Genomic DNA, 27,668 nt, shown 5'->3' with positions numbered 1-27,668 from the left:
GTGGCCACTCTGGCCAATACCAGGGAAACTCTATTGCCCCCCTCCCGGCCCCGGACCCCTTAAAGGGGCACGGGCTGGCTACGGTGCCCGTGCCAGGTGCAAGCCTGCCAGCACCCAGCCAGCAGACCCTGCACCTGGCACGGCTTGAGCCAGCCACCCGATGCCCCCCAGTCCTCCGCCTCTTCCCGGGACCAGGCTGGCGGCTCCCGGGAGCTTGCCCGGGACCGCAAGAGGCGGGCACCCGCCTGGGCTAGTGCGGACATCGTGGACTTCGTCTACAATCTCCGCACTAGGCACAGGAAAGTGGCCAGCTAGGGCAAGAGAGCTGCCAGCCTGGCCACCCAGGAGCAGGTGTGCATGAAAATCAAGGGGGTCCACTGAGACCCCCGACCCTGAGCCCTGAGCTTACAATGGCCGTCCTGGGTCAGACCAAAGGTCCATCTAGCCCAGTAGCCTGTCTGCCGACAGCAGCCAACCCTAGGGACCCTGGAGGGGATGGACCGAAGACAGTGACCAAGCCATTTGTCTCGTGCCATCCCTCTCCAGCCTTCCACAAACTTTGGGCAGGGACACCACTCCTACCCCCTGGCTAATAGTACTCCATGGACCCAACCTCCATGACTTGATCTCACTTCCCTTTAAACTCTGTTCTAGTTCTAGCCTTCACAGCCTCCTGCAACAAGGAGTTCCACAGGTTGACTCTGTGCTTTGTGAAGAACAACTTTCTGTTACTAGTTTGAAGCCTGCTACCCATTCCTTTCCTTTGGTGTCCTCTAGTCCTTCTTTATGGGAACTAATGAAGAACTTTTCTGTATGCACCCTCTCCACCCAACCCCTGCTTTTAGAGACCTCTATCCTGTCCCCCCTCCGTCTCCTCTTTTCTAAGCTGAACAGTCCCAGTCTCTTTAGCCTCTCTTCATATGGGACCTGTTCCCAACCCCTGATCATTGTAGTTGCCCTCCCCTTTCCCACCCTCTCTATTGCCCTCTCCCACCTCCTTTTCCCAGTCTCCCCCAGTTTTGTTCAATAAAGACAGATTCCATTTTTGAACACAATTATCCTTTATTTTGTACATCAAGAAAAGTAGCTAGGGAAGGGTAAGTGGAAGGAGGTGAGGGAGGAATGGGGTATGAGCCCCCGATGGGGAGGACTGGGCTGGCTCTGCGGGCTTCTGGGTGTGGAAGCTCTCCTGCAGCCCCCCAATTGCCCCCTCTCCCCAGATGGCAGCCTGCGGCAAGTGCAGCCGGGCTGATGGCCGAGTGCTGTGATGTGCCCAGTGTGGGTACTCAGGGCACTCCAAGCCAGGACTGCTTTGCAAGCGGGGCACCCCTGAGAACTGTCTGTCCGGGGTGGGGGTCGGGACCCTTTAAGCGCAGCCCTCGGCTAGCCCGAGACAGCATCTCCACGCTCTAAGTCCTCCTCTGATGCCCTGCCGGCACTGCTTCCGGCCATCCTTAAGCCCTGTTCAGGGTCCACTCAATGTGGACTTGCTAGTTCGAATTAGCAAAACGCTAATTTGAACTAGTTTTTAGTTCTAGACGCGTTAGTTCGAATTAGCTTAGTTCGAATTAACTAATTCGAACTAAGTTAGTTCGAATTAGCGCTGTAGTGTAGACGTACCCTAATAGTGTAGACTTGGCTTCACTTCCAAATTTGAATGTGGCTAAAATATCCATATCATGCCCTGATTCAGAGAGTTGGGATGGGAATTGTATTTTGTTTCGTCACTTAATATAATAAAGACTTTCAGTTTCACTAGTTGCTCCTTTGCCTGCAGAAAGCAAGAAACTCTTGCAATTGTTTTCTAAGGGATATAGGCTCCTTAGAGTTCTGTCATCAAGTAGATGAAAAAAACCAAAACCTTATGGCTGAGTCTAGACTGGAAAGTTTTTCCGCAAAAGTGGCTGCTTTTGCAGAAATCTTGCCAGCTGTCTACACTGGCCGCTTGAGTTTGCGCAAGAACACTGACGATCTAATGTAAGATTGTCAGTGTTCTTCCGCAAATACTATGCTGCTCTTGTTCCGGAAAAAGCCCTCTTGCGCAAATATATTTGCACAAGAGGGCCAGTGTAAACAGCTAAAAACTGTTTTGCGCAAAAAAGCCCCGATGGTGAAAATGGCGATTGGGGCTTTCTTGTGCAAAACTGTGTCTAGATTGGCACGGACGCTTTTCTGCAAAAAGTGCTTTTGTGCAAAAGTGTCCGTGCCAATCTAGACACTCTTTTCTGCAAATGCTTTTAACGGAAAAACTTTTCCGTTAAAAGCATTTGCGGAAAATCATGCCAGTCTAGACGTAGCCTATGTGTATAGCTGAGGATACACTAACACAGTGCTGAGGTGATCAGTGATGTACCAATGGAAATTAAATGCATGTCTGAGCCAAACTGAAATGAAATTGCATGGATATAATGAGAAAGCATTAGTGCATGTCATTTCCCTGTTCTTTCTCTCCTTCGATTGCTGGATGTTAAGGATTTTTGAGACAGGTTGTGCTTTGAAGAAACTGGCCAGTGCTGAGGTTGAGAAGACCCACCTCAGCCCCATGGGAGCTCTGTGAGAGAGCACAACTCAGCATTTGGATTGCATGGGGTCTGGTTTTCCTCAGCTTTGCACCTTGAATACACGTTCTCATCTGTACTATAGGGGGTAAAATGCCACCCTTCTGATTTAGTGGCATTTTAGACCCACTCAAAACTTAATGTGTAATGAAAGAGGTTCCAGGACTCTCACTAATTTTTTACTTTCATAACTGATGTGGCAAGCCCAGAGATGCCAGCGCTAGTAACTGCCAAGCCTAGAAGTTCTGGAACTCAGTGCTGGCAAGTCCGGAGACTAATTAAGACCAGGACCTACTCTGCACCAGTATAAGTGCATGCACAGGGCCAAAGCAGGAGAGAATGAGACTGATGGACTTTATCCAGGCATTTTCTGACAGTAATGTGATGTGAGCACTTCCTGTACAAATGAGCAGCATGTTCTGTTTCATGGTCTGGACGTGGAAGTTGGCTCTCTCCAAGTAACACTCAAGTTGCCTGACATTTTGCAGAGGGCTTCCAGCTTAGTTACGGAGAATATCAGAGCAGCTGCGTATCATAAAAACATGACCAAAGTAGTGACAGTAGAGATACAGCACAGGTAGGGGGATTGGATCAATTTGTAGCGTGAGGGTGCTAAGAGCCCTTGAACCAAACTATAAACCCTGTATATGCTGGAAACTTCTTCTGGCCAACGGGTGTGGTAGCACCCGTCACACCCCTGGTTCCAGCATCTATAAGCACCTCTCTTATGGCAGGCCTGCTTTTTTTTTCTGATGTGCCACTAATAGTAGTTGAATTGGATTGTAATTACAATGCCTGCTTGACTTGGATTTAAAACATAACATTAATCTTTTGAAAGGGGAAAATAGCCCTTCAGTGTGGTTAGGGACATTAACCAAGGAAACAAATCTTTCTCTGTTGTCATGCTGCTGCTAGCTGAATAAGCATCATTTACTCTCCTGTCTTTACTTATTGAGAGACTTTTTATTTAGTAACAGATCATAGTCTCAAAAGTAGCAAAGCTCTTCGATAAATAAAGAGAATTTAGTGTTACTGCATTTGAGATTTGAGTCTCGCAGTAGGAATGAAATTCACTTCCTTCATATCCAAGAAAAATATGATTTGAAAACCTCTAGTCTTCCTGTCCAGTGACAAACTCTCTCTACTTTCTTGTTCTCAGAGCATTTACCCCTCACTTTAAAGTCCAACATATTTAGCATATGCTTGTATTGACCCACGGGGAAAATCCTACCTGTCCATCTCTTCCCAAAGGCACAAAAATGTTCCAAATACTACGTCTCCCCTTTCCTGAAGCCCCCTTCCCTGAGAGATGTGACTCGGGGGATTACTTGGAGCCTGATGCAGGACAGCAGCAGGGGTCAGGAAGCAGAGTGACACAGTAGCCTGATCTACTCTGCCACCGTCTCCCAGCCAGGTTGTCCTGTTTCCCATGGTGTGCGCAGTGAGTGCAAGGGGCCCAACTCCCCATGCCAGGCCCCCCCCCCCGGTAATTCTCTAGGCCACCCCAGACTCCATGGGCTAATATCAATATGGAAGACTGTCCCATCCATAGGAGGGTTGGGGCAGCTGTCACAGGGGTCCCCAAAGTGCAGGGCTCAGAATGGTCACCCCGAACTGTCCTATGGACATGATGGCCAAGGCACTCCTCCTGGCACTCTGGGGTTGTAGGGGCAGGGCACAGGGGCTATGCCACATGCCCTCCCAGAGCTAAAGAGCTGGAGGCACTAGCGTGATCTGGGGTCTGCAGTGGGGAAGAGATCTGGGCTCCAACAGGGGAGCACATAGGGTATGTCTACACTACCACCCTAGTTCGAACTAGGGTGGTTAATGTAGGCAACCGGAGTTGCAAATGAAGCCCGGGATTTGAATTTCCCGGGCTTCATTTGCATATTGCCAGGCGCCACCATTTTTAAATGTCCGCTAGTTCAGACTCTGTGCCGCGCGGCTACACGCGGCACGAACTAGGTAGTTCGGATTAGGCTTCCTATTCCGAACTACCGGTACACCTCATTCCATGAGGAGTAACGGTAGTTCGGAATAGGAAGCCTAATCCGAACTACCTAATTCATGCCGCGTGTAGCCATGGGCACAGAGTCCGAACTAGTGGACATTTAAAAATGGCGGTGCCCGGCAATATGCAAATGAAGCCCGGGAAATTCAAATCCCGGGCTTCATTTGCAACTCCGGTTGCCTACATTAACCACCCTAGTTCAAACTAGGGTGGTAGTGTAGACATACCCATAGGGATCAGGGACTCAGGCCAAAGGGTGGGGCTGGGGGCTAGCCTCCCCTAGCCAGAGGTTCACTTGTCACTCTGCCATGGAGGCTCAGAAGACATGAGTCTGAAGTAGCAAGTGGAGAGTGGTCCTCCTGCTGCTCTAGAACCTCGGGAAGTATTCCTCCCCACATCCAGAAACCCTGTGGAGCTACTTTGCTCACAACCAGTTATTGGACCCAAATATGCAGGCTCCAGCAAATGAGGAAATTCATTCAGAGGACAGCTTTTCTCGAGTTTCATTTCCATTTTTGGTAAAAGGATGTGTTTTATCTCAGTAACATTCCAGGACTACACCACAATATCCTCTCTCTCCATGTGGGAATAACACATTAGATAGTGATTGCCGGGACTAGACTGGCAAATCTTTTTTTCTAAGGAAATTCACACAGAAGAGACAAGGTAGCATGTGGCTTTCCCTCCCTCCCCCCCTCCCCCCCGGCCTTAGTTTTACTTGCTTCTGTCATTTGAATCAGTACAGAAGCTAAAACCATTTAGAGAGAGCTGCCCTAGACATCTGAGTTATCATGTTATATTTATGTCCTTTTAAAAGTCCATCAGGAACTCTCCAAACCCAGAGGGTGGCTTAGTTTATGGTTACACATTGATTGCAAAGTATCACCAGCAGCATATCATCCTGTGGAAGCAAATGATGGATGGAATATATACATCCGGGTTCTTTAGTCAGACATCAAATTACAGCCTTCTGGCTGGATTGCAGCAGCCTCTGGAAACCCAAGAGCACGCAAGCTGGCAATAATCAATTCTGTCTGTAGATAGACAATACCTACAGGGATTTACAATTCACCAGTAGAAGTTCCTCAGTATGGCATTCAAAGGATAAAGGCAAATTCTCCTTTCAGCTCTCCATGGCCGATCTTACCAATGGTATTCTGCTTTCACTGCATGAACAGGTTTTCTGTGTCAGAGCTGAACAATTAGAGAAAGCAAAATATCAGAATATCAGTTCAGATCTGCTTTGACAATCCAAGAGGAGATTTGGGCTCAATTTTTAGCCTTAAATCTTCCACTCCTCTGATGATTGGGTATATTAGGATCTGCTGTCAGAAAGCAGAACTGAAACCACACTAGTGAGGAGAATACCTGGTACTGTGGTAATTTTGTTAATAGTTGAGGGGCTACATGATCTTTAATTGAAATAAACCTCAGAAGGTGACTGACAGTGAGTGATTCAGGCTGCAACCAAATGGCGGTTTACTTGAAGACATGCAAAGCCCAGCAAGAATGAGTAATACTTTATTTTTAGCTGCACATTTTTTTCAGCTGCTGCACCCTGCCAGCTCAAAGTAATGTGACTTTCTCTGTGGCTCCAAGAAAGCGATTAAATACAATGGGGCAACTGTGAAGTGTCAGCATGTCTAATGCATGTAATGCCTAAGCCCCTTGGCAGTGAGAGGAGACTCAGCACTGATTCATCTTTGCTTGTAATTCTTTTCTTCTGCTGTGTCCCACTACTGTCCTCTCAAAGTCACTTGGGAAATGGCACTGTAAAACCTGCCCTGCTTCGACACAAGTGTGACCTTCCAAGCAACGATGGAGCTAGTCTTGTTCCCTTTAAGATTTCACCACCATTGGATGTAAGGATTGAGTAACATTAGAAAGCCCAGATGATGTTTTAAAGCTTCCAAGGGGTCTTCTAGGATTCCCTTGTCAGAGGAAGGAATCCAAAAATCCCTCCTCACAGCACATTTCTGTAAGTTCTGTTATTCTTTGGAGTAGGATCCATAGGGCAACCTCCCTCTCAAATGGCTATAGGATGCTGTTCCCATTGCTGGAGTTCACTGGAAACCTCAGTAAGTTAACTTGTTCTTGAGGCAAAATTTCCCATCTACCTTTATCAAGACTGATTTGGCACTCTCTCTTTAAGGGTATGTGTGGTGATTCATCCGACCAGAAACATTTTGGTACCACAGGGTTCTTTCATTTCAGAGCCCAACCTCACACAGGATATTAGGAATTAAGTCTATGAGTAATCAAGTTAATTTGTGGTCTCTAGTTGATTGTACTAGGACAACTGCCTCCAAACTCTACATGGGTAATTTGGGCTTTTTCATTCTGTGCTTCTTTCATTCATTTGGTTGCAACCACAAGAGGATTCCCACTACTTCATAGTGTGTTTCACATGGTCAGGCCTCTTCTAGAACATGGTTTTCCAACCAGAGGATAATTTCACTGATATAATTCTCAGAGCACTCAGAAGGGATCCTACTTCCTGCTAATAGCAGGACAAGAAGCAATGGACAGCAAGGGAGGTTTAGGTTGGACATGAGGAAAAACTTCAGGGGGTATGTCTACACTACAAAGTTAATTCGAACTAACAGATGTTAGTTCGAATTAACTTTGATAGGTGCTACACATACAAACCGCTAGTTCGAACTTAATTCGAACTAGCGGAGCGCTTAATTCGAACTAGGTAAACCTCATTCTACGAGGACTAATGCCTAGTTCGAATTAAGCAGTTCGAATTAAGGGCTGTGTGGCCACTTAATTCGAACTAATGGGAGGCTAGCCCTCCCCAGCTTTCCCTGGTGGCCACTCTGGGCACCACCAGGGAAACTCGTCTGCCCCCCTCCCGGCCCCGGAGCCCTTAAAGGGGCACGGGTTGGCTACAGTGCCCATGCACCTGGCACGGCACGAACCAGCCACCTGCTGCCACCCAGCCCTCCGCCTCTTCCCGGGACCAGGCTGGCGGCTCCTGGGAGCCTGCCTGGGTCTGCAAGAGGCGGGCGCCCGCCTGGTCTAGTGCAGACATCGTGGACCTCATCCACGACCTCTGCACTAGGCACAGGAAAGTGGCCGTCGAGGGCAGGATAGCTGCCAGCCTGGCCACCCAGGAGCAGATTTGCATGAAAATCAGGGTGGTCCAGTGAGACCCCCGACCCTGAGCCCTGAGCTTAGAATGGCCGTACTGGGTCAGACCAAAGGTCCATCTAGCCCAGTAGCCTGTCTGCCGACAGCGGCCAACACTAGGAACCCTGGAGGGGATGGACCAAAACAATAACCAAGCCATTTGTCTCATGCCATCCATCTCCAGCCTTCTACAAACAGAGGCCAGACACACCATTTCTACCCCCTGGCTAATACCACTCCATGGACCCAACCTCCATGACTTTATCTAACCTCTCTTTAAACTCTGTTATAGTTCTAGCCTTCACAGCCTCTTGCAACAAGGAGTTCTACAGGTTGATTATTTGCTTTGTGAAGAAGAACTTTCTGTTATTAGTTTGAGGCCTGCTACCCATTCATTTCATTTGGTGTCCTCTAGTCCTTCTATAATGGGAACTAATGAAGAACTTTTCTTTATGCACCCTCTCCACACCACTCATGCTTTTATAGACCTCTATCATATCCCCCCTCAGTCTCCTCTTTTCTAAGCTGAAAAGTCCCAGTCTCTTTAGCTCCTCTTTATATGGGACCTGTTCCAAACCCCTGATCATTTTAGTTGCCCGCCCCTCTCCCACCTCCTTTTCCCAGTCTCCCCAAGTTTTGTTAAATAAAGAGAGTTTCTATTTTTGAACACACGTGTCCTTTATTTTGTACATCAGGAAGGGGGTCTAGGGAGGGGTAAATGCTCTGCGGGCTCCTCAGGGTGGAAGCTCTCCTGCAGCCCCCCGATTGACCCCCCCCCCCCCGGTATGGCAGCCTGCAGCAAGTGCAGCCGGGCTGATGGCCGAGTGCTGTGATGTGCCGAGTGTGGTCACTCAGGGCACTCCAAGCCAGGACTGCTTTGCAAGTGGGGAACCCCTGAGATCTGTCTGTCCGGGATGGGGGTCGGGACCCTTTAAGCACAGCCCTCAGCTAGCCTGAGACAGCAGCTCCACACTCTAAGTCCTAATCTGATGCCCTGCCGGCACTGCTTCCGGCCATCCTTAACCTCGGTTCAGGGTCCACTCAATGTGGACATGCTAGTTCGAATTAGCAAAATGCTAATTCGAACTAATTTTTAGGTCTAGATGCACTAATTCGAATTAGCTTAGTTCGAATTAACTTATTCTAATTAAGTTAGTTCGAATTAGTGCTGTAGTGTAGACATACCCCCGTGATTAAATTCTGGAATAAATTGCCTAGGCAGGTTATGGAATCTCCATCACTGGAGATATTTAAGGGCACGTTAGACAGAAATCTATCAGGGATGATATAAACCGTGTTTGGTCCTGCCGTGAGGGCAGGGGACTGGACCTGATGATCTCATGAGGTCCCTTCCAGTTCTAGAATTCTATGATTCTATGTTTCCCTGTCCATCAATCCCTTACTACTTCAAAGTGAGGTAAAACTCCTTTGTCATTCTCATTCCTAAATTACTGCAAAAGGCAAGAAATTCCAACTCTAGAAGCCCTAGCCCCAAATTTTGTACTCTTTCTCCTGTTGATGTCTGTGGGACTGTTGTATGTGTTCCTGCTGATCCCTCTCATCAGCCAGGTTCTAGTTCATGTTCAGATGGAACATGAAATGAATGATCATGATCTCACTGGCATGGCCTCACCAGCACTGGTTTTGCATACTCATGAACATGGTACTGTATCCCCTAGTGTTACAGGACCATTGTTGGCTTCTGCATCCCAAGTTCACATCCTTGTACTTGTCTGCATGGATGTTCTGTGTGTGAGCATGGGGGAATATACCTACTCAAAAGAAGTCTAGCTGGGAAGCAGAAAGCGATCCACAAAACTGATCTACCGGGTGAAGTGGACAAGACTTTCCCACTGGGCTTTGGATCAGGGTATCTCTCCTAAACACACTCTAGGGCTGTCTATTCTAAACTACTTACTGCAGCTCAGGAATCAGGGACTGGCGCATTCCTCCATCAGCATGGCTAGCTCTGCTTTGCATGACCCAATTCAGGGACAGACAGAGTTCCCCTATGACATGAGGCTGAGATTCCTGTGGGGCCTCAAGTGACTATCTGCAGTTATGAGATCCTGTTTTGTAGTGGGACCTCAATCTGGTCCTCTCCCAGCTCACCACACCATCTTCTGAGCTGCTCAGATCCTGCTCCCTTTCCTTCCTATTTCTGGTGGCAGTGCTGGGGTGAGGCATGATGCTCAGATCTAACTTTGGAGTCCGCATACAGTGTCTTCTACAAGGACAAGGTCCAACTGCGGCCCCACCCAACCGTTCTGGTAAAGATTGTTTCCTCCTTCCATGTGAACCAGGACATATTCCTGCCTGTGTTCTGTCCCAAGCCTTACAAGATGGCAGAAGAGAGGTGTCGACATGTTCTGGATGTCCAGAGGGCATTGGCTTTTATCTGAAATGTACTGAGCCCATACGTAGGTCAGCACAGCTCTTTGTTGCTACAGCTGATGTGGTGAAAGACCTGTCAGTGTCTGTGTAGCAGCTATCCAACTGGCTCTCTTTGGGTATGTCTACACTACCCTCCTAGTTCGAGGTGTACCGGTAGTTCGGAATAGGAATCCTAGTCCGAACTACCTAGTTCGAGCCCCGTGCAGCCGCGCTACACGGGGTTTGAACCAGCGGGGATTTAAAAATGGCGGCTCCCCGCTTATGCAAATGAAGCCCGGGAAATTCAAATCCCGGGCTTCATTTGCAAGTGCGGTATGCCTACATTACCCCGCTAGTTCGAACTAGGAGGGTAGTGTAGACATACCCATAGTGCATACAGACCTGGTAAGAGCTGGCAAAGGTCCCTCCCCCACAGATCATCTGGGCCCACTCAACCAGGGTTCAGGTATCTATGGAAGCCTTCCTGGCACATGTGCCAATCCAGGACATCTGTAGAGCTGCAACATGGTCCTTGGCCCACTCATTTATATTTCACTACACCCGCACTCAGCAAGTCTGAGACAATGCTGGGTTTGGCAGAGTTTTGTGCCGTAATCAGCGTGACCATGAACTCCTACCCTCCTCCATGGGTACTGCTTGGATACACCTAACATGGAATGGACATGAGCAGTCACTGGAAGAAGAAAAGAGTTACCTGTTCCATAACTGGTGTTCTCCAAAATGCACTGTTTGTGTCCATTCAACATCCTGCCCTCCTTCCCTACTGGTGGAATTTCCAGCAAGATGGAGTATGCGGGGCCCCTTATACTGCAGGCATGTGGATGACATTTCAGGAGTCACTAGTGTTGCTCCCCAGCAGATACTGCTAAGGGAAAAACTTCTTGCACTGATGCATGTGGTAAGCACACACACCTAATGTGGGATGGACTAGGGATGTAAAATCCCATTTTTAATTGGCTAACATATTAAAAAGGAGTGAGCAGGGGGGACTACTCTAGCCCAGCTAGAAAACTGTTCCCTGCCTCTTTGCAGTCGGGGCTGTGTTGGAGCAGCCTCCATCTGCAATGGGCCACAGACCCCTGCCTGTGGCAGAAGGGGACCTATTCCAGCCCCAGCAGTTAACCTTAACCGGTAAGCCTCACCTGTTAACCATTAAGGGCAAGGCTTTCTGGTTAACCAATTAACCAGTTAAACTTTCCCATCCCTAGAACGGATATGAGCCACACATCTCAAAGAACACCAGTCACGGAACAGGCAACTGTCTTTTAAAAACAAAAATATTTCTAGTTGCAGTAGTTGGTAAAGGCAGCTACAATCTATGGCCTGCAACTGTCTGGAATTAATAGCTCTCTGAGATTTTTCTCCACAGGGAATTGTAATCCTATCTCACCATGCACACGCACCTTTTGTCTTAGTTTTGTGCACCTGTGCATGGCAGAACTCAGACTGATCCACACAGGGTAAATCACTGAAACCCTTCAGTTGCCTCTGCACTAGATGGTGGATATTTGTGTAGCAGTGAGCTATTGTGGTTACCCACATCCTGAAGCATTAGTTCCCTTTTACTGGCTGACGGATGTGAGGGCTACTGAACCTGTTACTTATGAGCTATTTCTTTTGTAAGGAAACTTGTCTCTTAGGCTTGGCCTAACACTAGGGGATAAGTTTGAATTAAGTATGAATTATGTAGCTGGAATTAAAGTATCTGAAATGGCATTTTGGCACTGTCCACACAGCGGTGGCACACTCTCCCTTCAACTTCCCTTACTCCTCGTAGGAGCAGGACTACCAGTGCCAACAGGAATGCACTCTTAGCTTGTATTAATGTGTTTTCACTAGAGCCACTAATTCAAACCCCGGAAGATCGACTGTGGCAGCTTCAAACTTCTCTGTAGTGTAGACAAGCCCTTAGAAATGCATATTCTGTTCATTCTTGATTTTATCAGTAAAAAGTTTTTATAGGATGTTTTTACATTTCTTGTGTCCTCTTAGGCATTCTTTACTCTTCAGTTGTTTTTTGTCTTTGTTGGCTTATCTTTTGTTTTGTGTTAACAGACTTTCTTTGTGGGACTATCAATTTTTTCTTTTTAGAATACTATCCAAGCTGGAAGGTGGTCCCATGTGGCTTTTAATCATAGCTCTTGGTACTTCTATTTATCAAACAAAACTATCACCCTTGTTCTTTTTCACTTCTGAGAGTATGATGGCTCTCTGCATGCTACATCTATTGATTTAGTGTTGCTCTGGAACCTTCTGAAAATGGGTGGAGCACAACAGGCCTTTGCTAGTCAAAGGATATCATCTCAACCAAGGTTCCCTAAAGCTGGGAAAGAAGGCAAAGAGGAAAACCACACTGTCTTTAATGTAAAGCACCTCAGGAGTAGTCTTGGTTTTCTGTGTAAGCAAGACAGTCTGTTTACCCACTTCTCCTTGCTTATTAGTAGTAGTAGTAGCAAGTTGGAGTACTGAGAAGTTGGAGTACTGAGAGGCCCCAAGTAAGTTCAAGACCCCAGTGCACTATGTACTGCATTGACACGTAGGACCAGATAGTTACTTCTCTCAGAGCTTACAATCTAAATCAACAAGGAGTAAGAGGAGAAATAAGCACAAAGACTTGTCCAAGGTAACATAGCAGGTCAGTGGCAGAGCTGGGAAGAAATCTCCTGTGTGCTTGTTCAATGCCCTATCTACTGACCCATGCTGTCATATCTTCCTGGAATGGATTTAGTCAGGGATCACCCCGAGTCTGTGTCTTCCCCAGGCTACAAAGAGAGAAAGAACACTTTGGTCTTCTCCCAGGAGTCTGTCTTCAGCATATCACACCTTCCCTTTATATCCAGGCCATACTTAGTGTCTCTTTCCAGCAGGCAGGTTTAACAACTTCTTCAGGGCCCAACAGGCCCTTTGCCTGCTTCCTTTCTTAGGCTTGGTCTATACTAGACCAGGCAGGCTGGTTTAAGGTACGCCATCCAGCTACACAAAATGCATAGCTGGATTAGGCTTACCTTAAGCCGAGACGTCGCGGCATCTACACTGCGGGAGGCCCACGGGAACACATGCTCCCTTTGCTTCCCTTATTCCTCACAGATCAAGAAGTACCATACATCAGCAGGGAATTTCCTCAGTGTTTGTTTTGGTGGTCTACACTAGACCCGCTACATTGAATGCTAGAATGACTTCCAGAGGGTTGATTTTCTCTGTAGTGTAGACATGCCCTTAGAGAGTAAACAGTGGAGCATGCCCACCCACTTCTAGGGATGCTGAAAAGGAGTTTTCTATGCAGAGGCTTGGTTTTGAAACTCATTTCCCCGGACAGTTTTCTGAAGCCTTGACCTGTTAGCTTTCTGGGCACCCATCAAACCTCAGCATCTTTTTCCCAGTTGGGCACTCGACACAGAGACATAGTGATGAGTTGGAACACAGAGGATCTTTTGGTATTTTATTGTTATTTAGAGATCTGACTTTTTTGGTTATTACATCTCTGTCTTTAGGTGGGTCCATTTTTTGTGTGATGTATTATCTGCCTTACTGTTGTGAAGCAGCTAGAACTTGGGATGTGTGCTAAACAATTCTGAACAAATAAAATAGAAAATAAATATTGTCTCAAAAAGGGAGTATGCATGTTCTTATATGAATACTTAGGAAAGAATCCAATAATCAGTTCTAAGTGCCATTATGATGATGGAGTCTCTATACTACAAACTTCAGTTGTCCTGTCCAACCAAAAGAAATACTCTGCCTGATATGGCTTAGGCAAGAATTGTCTCTTCTCTTTCAACTGTTCAGTGTAGTTTAAGTGACAAAACAAGCTCCATAAACAAAAAGCAGAATTAAGAGACAAATTGTGACAAAGGATATTTGCATTCAACTTCAGTGGTAATTTCTTTTGCATATCCAAGGGCAAAATTTGGTCCTAATGTTCAAAATGCTTCTTGAAAAATACACAGCTGTTGCCTTCATTACAAGGGTAAGACAGTCTGAAAAAAAATCTGTAATTCTAGCTGTACTATGCCTGCCTCACTCTCAATGAGTTACAGCTGGCTGGTCATTTGAATTTCCTGTGAATAATATTCTGCTCTGAAAACAGGATCAAGAGGCAGCACTGATGAAATGGTTTCCATAGTAACCATTATTTGTGTACTGAAAAACTGACTGTTTGTTTTGAGGGGAATTACATAGGTATGTGATGTGAGCTGTCTGTTTGGGTAAAACTAACACCCACTTGATGAAATCAAACTTAGAAAAAAATCCATGAGACTTGTTTTTCATTTCAATTTGAGTGTTTCTACTGAAAGATTCCATCAATACCTTTTATTAGCTTTTAGTTTTAAACATTGTACTTGTTGCGTTTTTGCTTTCCATTTAAAGGCACAAGATACTTAACTTTTTATATCGATCCACATTTTTTTATTCAGATTTTTCTGTTCAGACCCAGGAATGGTGGGTAGGATCTATAGGGGGAAGCAAAGATGTGTATTTGAAGAGGTTATTCTAGAAAATACTGGCTTTAAAAGAAACAACCATTCTAATTCATATGGGAAATCAAATTGGATATGACTTCCTTTATCTTTGCTCAAATAGAGACAAAGACTGTCACTGCTGTGATTTGGTGCACACTGCCTCATCTTCATTTTATCTACCAGTATGTCAGTTTCACAGTTCTTGCAAACATTGACAAATGTTAAATTTGTCATCATCTGAGGAGGAGGACTTGATGTCAAACTTCTGTGCCCTGGCACCAAACACAAATAAACTAAGTTTTGCAAGAACTAGGAGAGATTGTTCTGTTTGGAAGTAAGAAGTTCTCACCTTGGAAGTTTAGGAAAAAAGGATAGTCTGGACTCTCAGGCCTCCTGTTGTATTTGACTTCTAATGTTTGGGGCATTCATACATTCACAGACTTAAAGTCCAGAAGTGATCATTATGATCATCTAGCATACTGTCTTGCATAATACAGACCAGAGAATTATGCATGGTAGGTCTTGCAATAGGCCCCTAGCTTCTGGTTAAATTACAGCATATCTTTTAGAGAAGACAGCTGCTCTTGATTCATCACTTAAATGTTTGCAAGTTTATCTGAGTGGATTTCTTTCCCCTCAAGTCCATAATTGTGATACATCTTTGTATCTTTGCACATCATGAGCAGAGATCTTAATTGAAATATTTTATCTTATGTGACTGCCATTATGTGTTTGGAAAAGCTTGCAGCCTGCATGGTTTATTATCACCTTTCATTTTATTGTGTTACTGTCCTGTGTAGGACAGCTCCACCCAATGGACTTCTGGGTATTCAGAAAAGAGCTTCTGAAATCAGAACAAAGATCAGTTTTGGCTGGCTCCCCAGAGGTCATCCCTTTGGCTCTTTGCAGCCTGCAGAGAGAGACTATTACAGCAGTCAGCTTATATCAGAGAGGGTTCTGTTGAAATTCTAAAAAGGAACATGCCAGAGACTCAATGGTGAGGATGTCTAAATAAGGTTTCTATGCCAACCATTTACTGGACAATGTTGAAAAGATATGGCCTATGAGTCAGAAAATCAGATGAGTACTAAACCAGGGCAAAGTGATAAAGAAGTATGAGGTTGTTGCTCCAGACTTTGAGAATGAGAGTGATAACTGTAGACCTGAGAAACAAACAAACATAACATGACAATGATTAGCAGATGGTGTCTGTCACAAACTGAACAGAATTTGGCTAAAATATAATGGTCTGTATTTCCTTTTTATCAGTTTTGCTACAGATAAGGCACCTTCTCTCCCGATGGGCAATATCAGCATTTGTACATTTGATCAAGAATGGTTGAATGTATTCAGAGCAGTGGTCCTCAACCTCTTTACTGCTGTGGACTGCATATGCGGCTCTCTAGTGTTAAGTGGGCCTCACCCACACAAAACATAAACTGCCTGAATGGCCCCGAGGCTGTCAGATGGGCCATAGCCGTGTGTTGACTGGCAGTGGGTTGAGAACCACTGACTCAGAACATCTTCAGGCCAAACAGTTTCAAAACTAGGTGGGTAATGTCCAGTTCCCGAATCCATAATGAGGGATTAAGGATGTTAAATTACAGTTATCTGAATAATCATGTAGTCAATACAATTGGTATCAACTACACGATTAGTCAATAGGTCTGCTCTGCAGAGCCACAGTGGGGGTAGCTCCAGGAGCCGGCTTGAGCTGGGGCTGAACAGTCCCAGCTCATGCCAGCTCCAGAAGCCACCCGCGCTGCAACTTTGCATTTTAAATGTAATAAGAGCCGCTGGGCTCTTACTACGTTTACAATGCTGAGGTGCAGTGTCCTGGGACAGCATGAGCCGAAACTGCTTGTTCCTGGCTCATGCTGAGTCCTGCAGCCCCTGTTCGTGGCAGACAGCCCTGTCCACTGCTAACAGGGGCTGTTGCCAGAGCAGCCCGTGCACACAGCCGGCCTGGGCCGCTGAGAACAGCGGCTGCTTGGCAGCAGCAGCCCCTGTCTGTGGAAGGAGGGTGACCGCTTCAGCAACCTCTGTTCCCAGTGGACAGTGCTTGGTGGCAGCAGCCCCTGTCTGCATGGGGCCCAGCTTCCCATTGGTACCCCCATGGACAGGGGGTGCTTTGCAGCAGCCTTCCCTACCCACCCTCCTGCTGCCTCTATCAGAGGCAGCAGGGGGGTCAGGGTAGCACCGCAGATACAGTGCTGGGGGGAACTGGCTTTTTAGCCGGTCCCCCCCAGCACCTGCTCCTGTTTCTCCCCCTGCTACCTCTCATAGAGGGAGAGGGGGAGTGAGTAGATGGTACTCTAGTCGATTACTCACAAACATCCCTATGAGGGACCCAAATAAATGGCTGAATTTTCCAAAGTGCTGCACACCCAGCATCTCTCAATAGAATCACTTGTTGCTCGTGTTAGGTGCTTGCTTAAGCATGGATTTAGGAAATGAATTGTAGGCTTCCAATTTTCAGAATCTCAGCCTGGGAGTATTTTCTTGGTGGGGGGGAGGAATTATTTTTTTTAGAGGGAATGATTTAAAAATGTGTATTGGAGCATTCCTTCTGTATGAGTAGGTGTGGGTGGGATTGATGGTGGTAAAGAATATAAATAACCATTCCTACAACAGACATCGAAAAAGGAAAAGGTTAGCAATATTCCCACGGTACAAGACAGACTTTAAGACGCATAGCAGAGCTAAATGCGGGTTAGCATTTCGTCCAGCTGTGCTCCTCTTCCATATTGATATTGTAGGGCAGTACATACCCTGCGTCTCATGTGTTCTTTAGAAGCTTGTTCTGTAATTCCTCTGAATCTGCTTTTACACCACTGGTCTTCTTGTTGTTTCATTTCAGCTCTTTGATGGACCCAATGCCCAATCCAACCTGATAAACACTTTCTGTGGCAATAGTGTTCCTATTGCAGGGAATACCACAGGCACCAGTCTTCATGTTGTGTTTTACTCTGATGGAATAGGCTCTAAACAGGGGTTCCAGATGCTGTGGCATGTAAATGGTAAGCTATCCTGAATTTCTTTGTCATTTTATAATGGATAAATCCCTCTTCTTTGCAATATAAAATGTTTCAAGCTTACTTCAGCTAATTGGACATTACTAGAAATATACCAGACATAGGTATGAAAACATCACTTTTCCCTCTAACTGTATCATGGATTTCATACACGCAGACACACACACATGTACGAAAGGATCTGCCTGATTGGCAAACTAATTAATTATAGGGCCCACTGGACTGAGTGCATATGACTAGTGAACTGGCCTCTCTGAGCTAGAAGTAATTCCTTTGCAACAAAGGTGAGCTGCATTTGCAGGGTAGTGTCTGGGAAAGTTTGTTTGGCTTTCCCTGGGCTGAAGATTTTCTATGTAGAGACAGCTTAATGTTTCATTAGAGATGAGCCCAGCACTATGACTTTCACGGACGGATCCAACCTGGAGCTCAAACCACAAGTTTGGAAGCAGGGGCAGTGCACTAGGAGTTCATTTCAGCAACAGAACTAGAAAGCTGCTGATACCATATTCAGTTCCTTTCATCAGTACTAATCTCCCCCTCGTTTCCTTTCTCCCTATGTGCTCAGTGGGCTTTTTCCCTGTACCAACATGTAGCAGAGGCTGCCACACACTTCGTTAACTCACCAAATATGCGTGCCCATTAAAAAACCAATCTGCTAATTGCTATATTTGTGCAAATTGCGTTTGCATTTCCTTAGGAAGTGAGGCTACAACGGCAACTTTATCGCTGTGCCCATTTAACAGCAATACTCCATATAACAAGAGTGAATCTTGTGCATTTGTACAGCCCATCACAGAGGATCTGACCTTGGAAATAATTAAATAGCCCTCGTCGCCCTGTCTGCCTAATCAGTTCACACTATTCAGCTCTGACAGCATTGTAAAGCAGCTGGAATCGGCGGTGGCAGTGGCCCCAGCACCGCCCCAGACTGCTGTCATTTGTTGGCTCCCAGAGGGCTCTCTTTGACTAGACAGGGGGGGTTTAGAATTCAAAGGAGGTCAAGGAGTGTTTTTGGGAAAAGGGTGACATATGCGAAAGGAGTGAGACCTTCGACTGGACCCAGCAGGGGAAGTGCTGCAGCACAAGGGTATGTTCTTAGGATTGGGAGGTGATGTCATCCTGGAGCTACACAAAGGAAGAAAAAGTGGAGCCTTTTGTGTGCAGGGAGAGATGACATCAGCCCCCATACAGTAGCCATGGTTTTTGTTTAACCTTCTTTGCTAAAACTCTGAAAAACCTGCCTGGTGTAGAGTTCTCTCTTGCTCCCTCCCCCATCCCTGAGCTCTCCAGATTCCGAACTAGCTCTCCCCCGGCTGTCCTGCATCCCCTCCACATTCCTCCTCTTTTGTATGTTAACTTCTGTGTCAGCAAGCTCCACATTGTAACTGCCCTGCACTAGCCCTGGGCCTGAAGCCCCACAAGCTTTGGGGAGGTTTGGATCTGAAATTCCTGGCCTGAGTGCTCTGTAAGAGAGAGCTGAACCAGAACGCTGTGTCTGAATGTCCTCAGGCCCTAGGGAATGTCACATCTGGAGCTCGACTTCGCAATGTGGAGTTCATGCCAGCCTGGTGATAGAGGAGCAAATTCCTGTAGCACTGATCCCAGCCCCCTTTCTCCTGTGTTTTGTAACCCCTTGCTCACCACCGTTACCATATGTAACCTTTCTGCCAGGTAGAGCCAGCAGCAGCCAGGACTGGGTCCAATATCTTGGGGTTCCTTTTCAACAATACAATACCAATCTCCTCCCTCCCCACAGTCCCTCTCCCCCCATAACCTAGGAAAACTACACACCACCTCTGACTGTAGAACAGAAACTTTTCATGGAGGAGGGGAGTCTCCCAATGTTAATTAGGGGAAATGCCACAAGCATGATTCAGAGTCATAAAAGTGTGAGGACACCCATTCCAAAGTGTTAGGGCCGGGCCTTCTGCCTCACGTTCTTGAGTTCTACAACCAAACATTCCTTTATTGTCAGTGGGGTCAACTCTCTGGGCCCCTGGGCAAGGTTAGGGAGGGGAAGGGACGGGGTCCTTGGACTGAAAGGGTGGAGCTGAGGCTAGTCTCCCATTGCAGCCCTCAGTGTTGCCCAGAGCGTGCCCCAGAGGGCTCTGGGGGCGATTTAAAGGGTCAGGGGCTCCAGCCACCACCACTGCTGCATTAGCCATAGTGGTATATGGGAGCCTCAGGCCTTTTGGAATCACCGGGCACCAGGGTGGTTGCCCCTTTTTGCCTTCCTCTGTTGGTGGGCCCACGTATCGTAACATAAATGTATTAGCAGTGGTTAGTCACACATGCATGTACCACTGCCCTCTGCTGTATAGAATCAAACCTGCTTGAGCACTTGGGATTATGGGCTTGCTTCTCTCCCAGTTCCACCTCCTTTGGGTGGGGCACAGAGACCAGGGATCTCTTAGCCAGCATGTAACCAATATAGATAGTTCCTCTGTCAAGTCTTCTCTCGCCCTCTACCCTGGGTAAGGGTATTCCAGTGGTGGGACTAGATCAGACATAGATTTGGGGTCAGGTATCAGTAACCTAACCCCCCCTCCGCCCCATCCCATGCTGGGCAGATATCGGTGTAGGAGACAGACAGGGCCTATGTGTCTCTTTGTGGTAGTTGCCTGTGTTTTAAAGTGCAAAGTCCTGTGTTCTGTAGGCTATGATGTGTGCATGCTATATATCTCTGAGACTCATGTGCCATGTTGCCAAGAGGGATGTACTTAGCTTTGCAATCATGTGCTTGTAAAACTTCACTCCAACACTTTTCTTAATCCTCTCTTCCTAGTATCTTTGAAGCTGTGCAATGACCACAAATAGCCAGACACTTTCCCTGGAGTTAACTGACTCAGTGAGCCCACTGCTATCACCAAGGGGCCTAAAAAGTTTAAACGAATCTTTTGGGTCTGGTCTTTCCCTCTTCAGAGCAGAATATAAATTGCCAAATGGAAACTGGGCAGTGTTAACGCCCCCTCCATATCAGAAATTTGTACCGATTTAACTACATTTGGTTAAATCAGTGCAGCTCCCTTTGCGTGGGGATTATTGTTTCATCTTAAACATGCCTTATAACAATTTAGCTTAAGCAACAAGCCTTAGTAGAAAGGATTCAACTGCAGTGAAGTTGATTTACTATACTTAAACTGAAATAAGTGTCCACACAAGGGATTTAATTGATGTATTGCAACTTTAGTGATACTGATATGATTAATTCCTGTAAACAAGGACTTGGAATCTTAGAGGGGCTTATTCCAAATGAGAAAGCTTGATGCTGCAGACAGTTCACTGTAATTCTGCTGTTTTCTAGGAAGCTCGACACATGCAAAGTTAATTTTTGCTCTTATACTGTGTCCTTGAATAAGGAGACATTTGCTGACATTGGGGTGTTGTGGGAATGGCATGCTGATTGAATTACTTCTTTACAAAGAGTTGGGAGGCCAAAGGTCTGTCAGTGCTAAATTACACCAAGGACAACTGTCTCTATGAGAAGACACATATTCCTTATCCACTCCGGCCGTCTATGTTACTGAGCAATGCTCATAAGACAGTCAGCTGCTTTACACCGTGCATTACTGCATTTCCTTAAAAGAATTAGTAATTCGACTGCAGGGCTTTGAATGAACCTAACAAATGAAATAGATTTGGCCCCTACAGCATAATTAGATTTTACATCTGTTCTATTTTTCAGTTCTGCCTAGCATGAGTATTGCTTTGTATTTTAAAAATAAGCACCAGATACTGCTGAGAACAGAGAAATAGAGTTAGAAACGACTGTGCCTCTTCTGTCTGTTGAATTTCATGGGGGAGTCCTGATAGCTCACTGGAGCATGTAAAGGTATATTTGGGTCATGGCTCTTAGTTAAATAAAATGACATTACTCAGCAGAAGAAAACCGTTATAAAAAAACCTAAGCAATTGCTACATACTTTTAAGTGTTTCCGTTAGAAGGAAGTGAAAAGGCTGACAGCCTTCCAGGGAAGCATAGCAGAAACAGGCACTATGCTGGGAAGACAGTCCCTGCAACTGTTTCTCATCCTGACTGGTTGCTAGAGCCAGCGCTGCCTTGGGGATTTCAGAGTTCTAGTCCTAACTCTGACACTGACTTCCTGTGTAGCCTCAGCCAAGTCACTGAGAGATGAATTTTTTAAAATGTCTATTAGCTTTTGGTGCCTTCTTTTTATGGAATTAAACTTGAGACCAGGGGAGGGTGCCAACCCAATTGCAGGGCTCCTGCACAAGCTGGGGTGACTGGCTTCATGCTCCTGGATGGAGCAGGGCCTTGGACAGAGGGGATGGGGCTAGGACAGCTAGCCGTCAGCGCTGCCCGGATCATGCCATGCCTACCCACGCCAGCCATTAGCACCAGCCAGGCAGTGCCACCCAGGGCTCCAGTAGTGATTTAAGGGGTCTGGGACTCCAGTAGTGATTTAAGGGGTCTGGCCCTTTAGGATATCCGGATGCCAGGGCTTTTGCCCCCTCCCTCATTGCCCCCCCTCTCCCTGTTGGTGGGCCTGTTTGAGACAGTTTGGGCCTTGTTTTCAGAGGTGAATGTATGGTCAATTGGGTCTCTAGGTGCTGCTCAGAAATTCTTAAAATCAGGCCTTAAATGTCTTGATTTAGCCCCCAAAAAGGGGGCACCCAGAATTAGAAGCCACTTATGATTGCTGCCTTTGTAAAGAGTACAATATATAGTACTTACATATTCCCACCATATAGGCTAGTGAAGATTCATGAATTAATCTTTGTATAGCACTTTACAAATACATGTATAAAATGATATATACACGCTAACATTTTCTAACATTACATACATAACATTAGATAACTAAAATATCATTTGCTACCTAAATAAAAGTGGCCTAATTATTTGAATGCTTAACATTGCAGTTTTCGATGGGAATAGTGGAAGATCAACATCCCTGAAAATCAAGCCTTTATTACATGCCTAAATGTCTATATATTGGCATGCCTAAATGTCTATATATTGGTTGATTTTACAGCCTAAATATTGATTGAGTAATAAAACTCTTCGTTTTGATAGCTGTTTAGTCAGTCACTATTCAGCCTGGAGTGTATGAAGGAAAATGACCAAAATTGAGGAAATCAATAAAATAATGTTTATAAAGACGTGAAAGTGAGCAGAATATCAGAAATGGCTTGTTCCTCAACCTCTGCTCTCATGAATAGCCCCTATTCACATGAGTTGTCCAGTTTTCTTCAGCAGAACTTCTGTGACTAAAATATGCTTGTGTGAGTAAAAGTTTCAGGATTAAATCCAAATGATCCTTAGTGTAATAGTGGTTTTGGATTTGTTCCTCACAGCAAATGTCATGTACTATGTTCCTTATAATTACAATCAGTTGAAACTAACTGAAATGTTTTGTTATGAATGCAACAAACTCTGACTAGTGATAGAAATGTAGCCGTGTTAGTCTGGGGTAGCTGAAGCAAAATGCAGGACTATGTAGCACTATAAAGACTAACAAGATGGTTTATTAGATGATGAGCTTTCGTGTATCTGAGGAAGTGGGTCTGGCCCACGAAAGCTCATCATCTAATAAACCATCTTGTTAGTCTTTAAAGTGCTACATTGTCCTGCATTGCACAAACTCTGACATTATTCATGTCCTTAACTTGGATTTTACATGCATACTGCTAATTCACGTTAAATCTGGTGGGGTAAATTTTTCAGTGTGTGGCTAAAATTTACCAGTGGGTAAATTTGAGAAATCTTATCAATAGATTTTTGTACATTACTACTTCCTAGTTCAAGTGTGATTATAAAAGTACAAATTCTTCTCCTGTTGATGAATGCCATCTTCTAACCAGCCATGTGCAGTAATATACAAAGACCTTTGTAAATCATCACTTGCACAATCTTCATTGATTACTAAGATTTCAGCCAAAAGAAAAAAAAGGTCACAAAATATATGTTTCTTGAAGTTTCTATTTGTTGCTTGGTTTCCTAGCAACTAAATTGGGTAGGTAGTCCTTGTATGTAATTTCCAAGGGAACCCTGAGACATTTATGCTACTAAAAAAGAAAACCCACTTCTTGTTCATGGTTTTAAAGTATATGGGAGAAGTTTCCAAAAATGACTACGAGGCATTTTGCCCAAACTGAGTAGTACATAGTGTACACAATTCAGCCTCTGGAAGTTTTTCCATTGTGCAGCTGCCTATTTTTGCAGCCGCCCCATATACTTCATGCCCAAATAGTTCTGTGCTGTAGAAAAGGTTTTATGCGTTTTTACTAAGTGTTAAATCCTCTCAAATTCTCTTCAATTTCAGGAGGAGTCCAGGATGCTCCAGTGCTTAATTTGTAATGAAAGAGGTGCTGGGAGTCCAAACAATTTTTTTTTTATTTTCATAATTGACACTCCAAAACCAGAGTTTCTGGGCTCAGTCCTGCAAACTCTGGCACAAATTAAGCATTGGGGTGCTCAACACATTATCTGTTGACCTGTTCCCTAATTTTTATTTGTCCTCTAAAAATTGGATCCTTCTTCTAATGCAGTAAATGGCAAAATTCCCATTTAGTTCAATTAAAGCAGAATCAACCCTATGTTTGTAGACAGATGTAAGCACCGTAGACTGTTTTGTGCTGATTTACTGGGAAAGTTTAATGTGCCAGAGAGAGACTGCAAAATATTTGATTAGCAGAGATAGATGTAAAACACTTACATATTATTCTCTTCCATTGTCTCAATAAAACAGGCAATATGTCTTCTATGTAGGAGAGAAATTACATTCTGGGTTAAATAAAAATAAGTTTCTAATTCTTCATAGAGGCTGGGAGAAGAAGATAGTATGTTCCATTATTTGTAATTGACTTTCTTAATTTCTGACTGAAGTTATTACTAAATGCCAAAACATGGATCACAGGATTCTTCCAAAAGTATTTATTAGTCCAGTTAACTCCAGTTTTCCAATAATATTGGTCTGTAGATCATTTGAATTCCAAATGTAATGTGTCTTCTCTCCTGTAATAAGCCTAATTAGTTGACATTGCATGAATTTCTAATCCTGAATATGATTGAAGGCGCTTTAGGACAGGGCCTCAGTGACCAAGACAGTAAATTGTGAATGGATCAAACATACAATTCAGTAGATAGCAAGATAAAAAATTACTTTGAAACTTTAAAGATCAGTACAGATAAATGCTCTAATGTTCCACTAAGTGAAATAGGAATGTGTGGCAAATATGGCTGAATTAAAATTTGCTTTTGAACCTGATCAAATGTTCCTATAACTATTTTCTCTCCTCAGCTACAGAGCTTAGCAAATATTGCAAATAAACATGCACAAATAGGTGAATTTTATTACATTATTTGCTACAACTATATTTTGTCCCTTTTCTGGTCACTTACCACAAATACTAAAAAAAAAAAGTAACTGGAAAGAATGTTTGCCAAACAAGCTGCCCTCAAACAACATATTTACAGGAAGAAAAATTTGAAATTCATAATATCAAATTATTCATCTCAAAAACGATTTCTAAGCTCTTCCATTTTGGGGCTAGCACCATAATATGCAGACTTTGTGTCAACTGTCCAGTCAATACAGTTCAACTGTCACATTGAAAATATGTGAAAGGAGCTTCTTGGGGAAAAAAGCTGCAAGCCAAGTGTTCAGATATTATCAGCTGAGATAATTCAGCAAATACTTTTAAAAAATGAATACATGGTAGAAAAAAATCATGGTCTGTTTGCAGGCAACTAAGAAAGCTGGCAAATCAAATGAATACATTATTTCTTACAAAGCATTCAGCCAGGTCTAATATTGACCATAGCATGTATAAAGAATATGTTCTTCAAGGGCTGCTTTGGGAGCAATGTGCAGTAGAAGAAAATTAATGGCACATAGAGTTTGATGTTTGGTGTGTGGTTTGGATAACTCATCCAAGGCTTAGTGATTGAAGTCACAAAAAATATCACGTATTCTTGAAAGAATGTTTGTGAGTAAGCTGTATTTGAATCTGAATGTTAGACGTAGGAGCTGCAGAAAGGGAAAGGTCTACAGCTCAGCTAAGTTTTCCATTAGTCTGACCCATTTTGGGTTTAAATGAAAACATGTCTTTGTGACTGTCAGGAAACTCAGTAGGAGAAGCTTAGTCATAGATGCCTGTATAATTTGAAACGGTCCTGGTTTCTCTAGGCTCAGATAAGTAGCAAATTGCATCTGTCCCTGTTGCAGGATCCCCTAGAATTCTGGCCATGGAAGAAGATTTGTTGAGAAATCTTTATCAGTTTCCAAAGTCAATTCAACTGGCTTTTCCATAATGAATTTTTTCTCTACTGTGCTCATGTAATTTCTCCACACAAGTGTTGCATAACTGAGAGAGAGAGAGAGACTCAGCTCTAAACAAAGTGATTTGATGCTGTTTATTCTCTTCAAATGGGCTATTTTTGTTTTTTTAAGTAGCCTTGGCCAGACTGTGCCTTGCTTTTCCTTGGTTGCAAAAGTAAAAGGAAGGGAGGACAGAAGGAGTTTTCCTCCCCTCTTGTGCCCCTGGTTAGAGGTTTTTGATTTCTGCACATTATTGTACCTTGGCAGGGATCCACTCCTGCTATGATGATGTGTCAATCAGATGCAACACTCTCATACTGCACAACTCTTTTGAAAGCTATTGTTTCAACATGGGAGTTTCATACATTTTTAAACATTACTATTAACCTTAAATTAAGACATTTGTAAGCTAACAGAGTAACTTTGATGCAAAGGTTCATGTGTTGCCATTTACAGCATACAGAGCACAGTATACTTAACCCCAAGAAAGAGAACAGACACAAAGCCAACATCAATTCATAGCTTTCAGGTCTGAAAAGGCCTTTCTGGGTCATTTCTATCTTATATTTCCCATCACCATACAAATGTGAGGTTTTCTCTGCCCTGCTTTTCTCAAATGCAGTTTTCTGTTAAACACATCATGGTGGAGCTTCAGCAGTATCCCTGTATAAATGAATAATTATTATCCCGTGATTTCATCACATGGTCATCAATTTCCCAGTGCCTCACTTCATTGTTCTCTTTTCCAGATTTAAGGCTGCTACTTCTTGTCTTCTTGTTCCCATTCAGAACTGCTGCTATTTCCTCTGATATAAATCATCAAATTGAGCTGACTGTGGGGGAGCTGACTGTGGGGGAATATATATTTTCATGTGCAAGCTCCCTGCTTTCTATTAGCAAACACCCCTTATTGAGTAGCAATACGTTGATTGTATAGATTGCAAATAACACTGCCTTAGCTTGGGGCTGGTCTACACTATGAGCTTAGGTCGACGTGTTCAACATTAGGTCAAGTTTGTAATGAGTGTGTCTAAACTGCCCAGTCCCTCCTGTCTATCTAAAGGACTTTAAAAATTGTTCCCTGAACTCCACCTGAATGCGTGGAGTAAAGCCTGAAGTGACATTCACTCCTTGAATTAAGGGCCGTGTCAACACTGTGGCTATATCTACACTACTGCAGAAAGTTGTCCTAAGCAATGCAACTCCACCTATGTGAATAATATAGCTGGAGTTGACATAACTTAAATTATGTTACCATGGGTTCTACATAGGGAAACTCTCCCACTGACTTACCTTAATCTTCCATCTGGGGTAGGGTGCTTGACTGCAGAGGGATCTGTGGTCGATTTTGCGTGTCTTAACTAGACCCTCTAAATCAGTTGCCAATGGATGATCTCAAAGCATCGATCTGGGATATAGTGTAGACACAGTATTGTAATTTGGAGTTACTGGCCTTCAGGTGATGATCCAGAGTGTGCCACTGAGACTGCTCTGGCAAGCACTTTGAACTCCAGTACTCTTCAGCCAGGTGAGCAAGAAAAGCTCTGGGAACCTTTGAATGTTCATTTCCTGTTGGAGCAGCATGGAGAGCTGAACATGCATGCCCAGAGTCACAAACACCTCCATCATGGAGGGTTCAGCAGACAGTGGATCCGATTGGTGGGGAATAGGGGGAAAGAAGCTGTGCTGGCAGAGCTCAGAATCAGGAAAAAAACCCGTTGATATCCATGCCAAAATCACATAGGGGAAAGTGGATAATGGCTACACCACAAACACTCAGCAATGCCATA

At 44.6% G+C, this 27,668-nt stretch overlaps 1 protein-coding gene across 3 annotated transcripts in view; it reads left to right on the top strand.

Annotated features, from left to right (window-relative positions):
* LOC102443731 (tRNA (cytosine(38)-C(5))-methyltransferase) overlaps positions 1-27,668 on the top strand; it is a 277,295-nt gene that overhangs the window by 128,676 nt on the left and 120,951 nt on the right. For all 3 annotated transcript variants that reach the window (XM_025182828.2, XM_006119493.4, XM_075922454.1), the window contains one exon: positions 17,419-17,578. In XM_025182828.2, the coding sequence (XP_025038613.2) occupies positions 17,419-17,578 (160 nt within the window). The remainder of the gene's footprint in view (positions 1-17,418; positions 17,579-27,668) is intronic.

This window comes from Pelodiscus sinensis, chromosome 2, assembly GCF_049634645.1.
Source record: "Pelodiscus sinensis isolate JC-2024 chromosome 2, ASM4963464v1, whole genome shotgun sequence".
In the NCBI taxonomy this organism is placed as follows: Eukaryota; Metazoa; Chordata; order Testudines; family Trionychidae; genus Pelodiscus; species Pelodiscus sinensis.
This window is presented reverse-complemented; position numbering and strand designations above follow the sequence as displayed.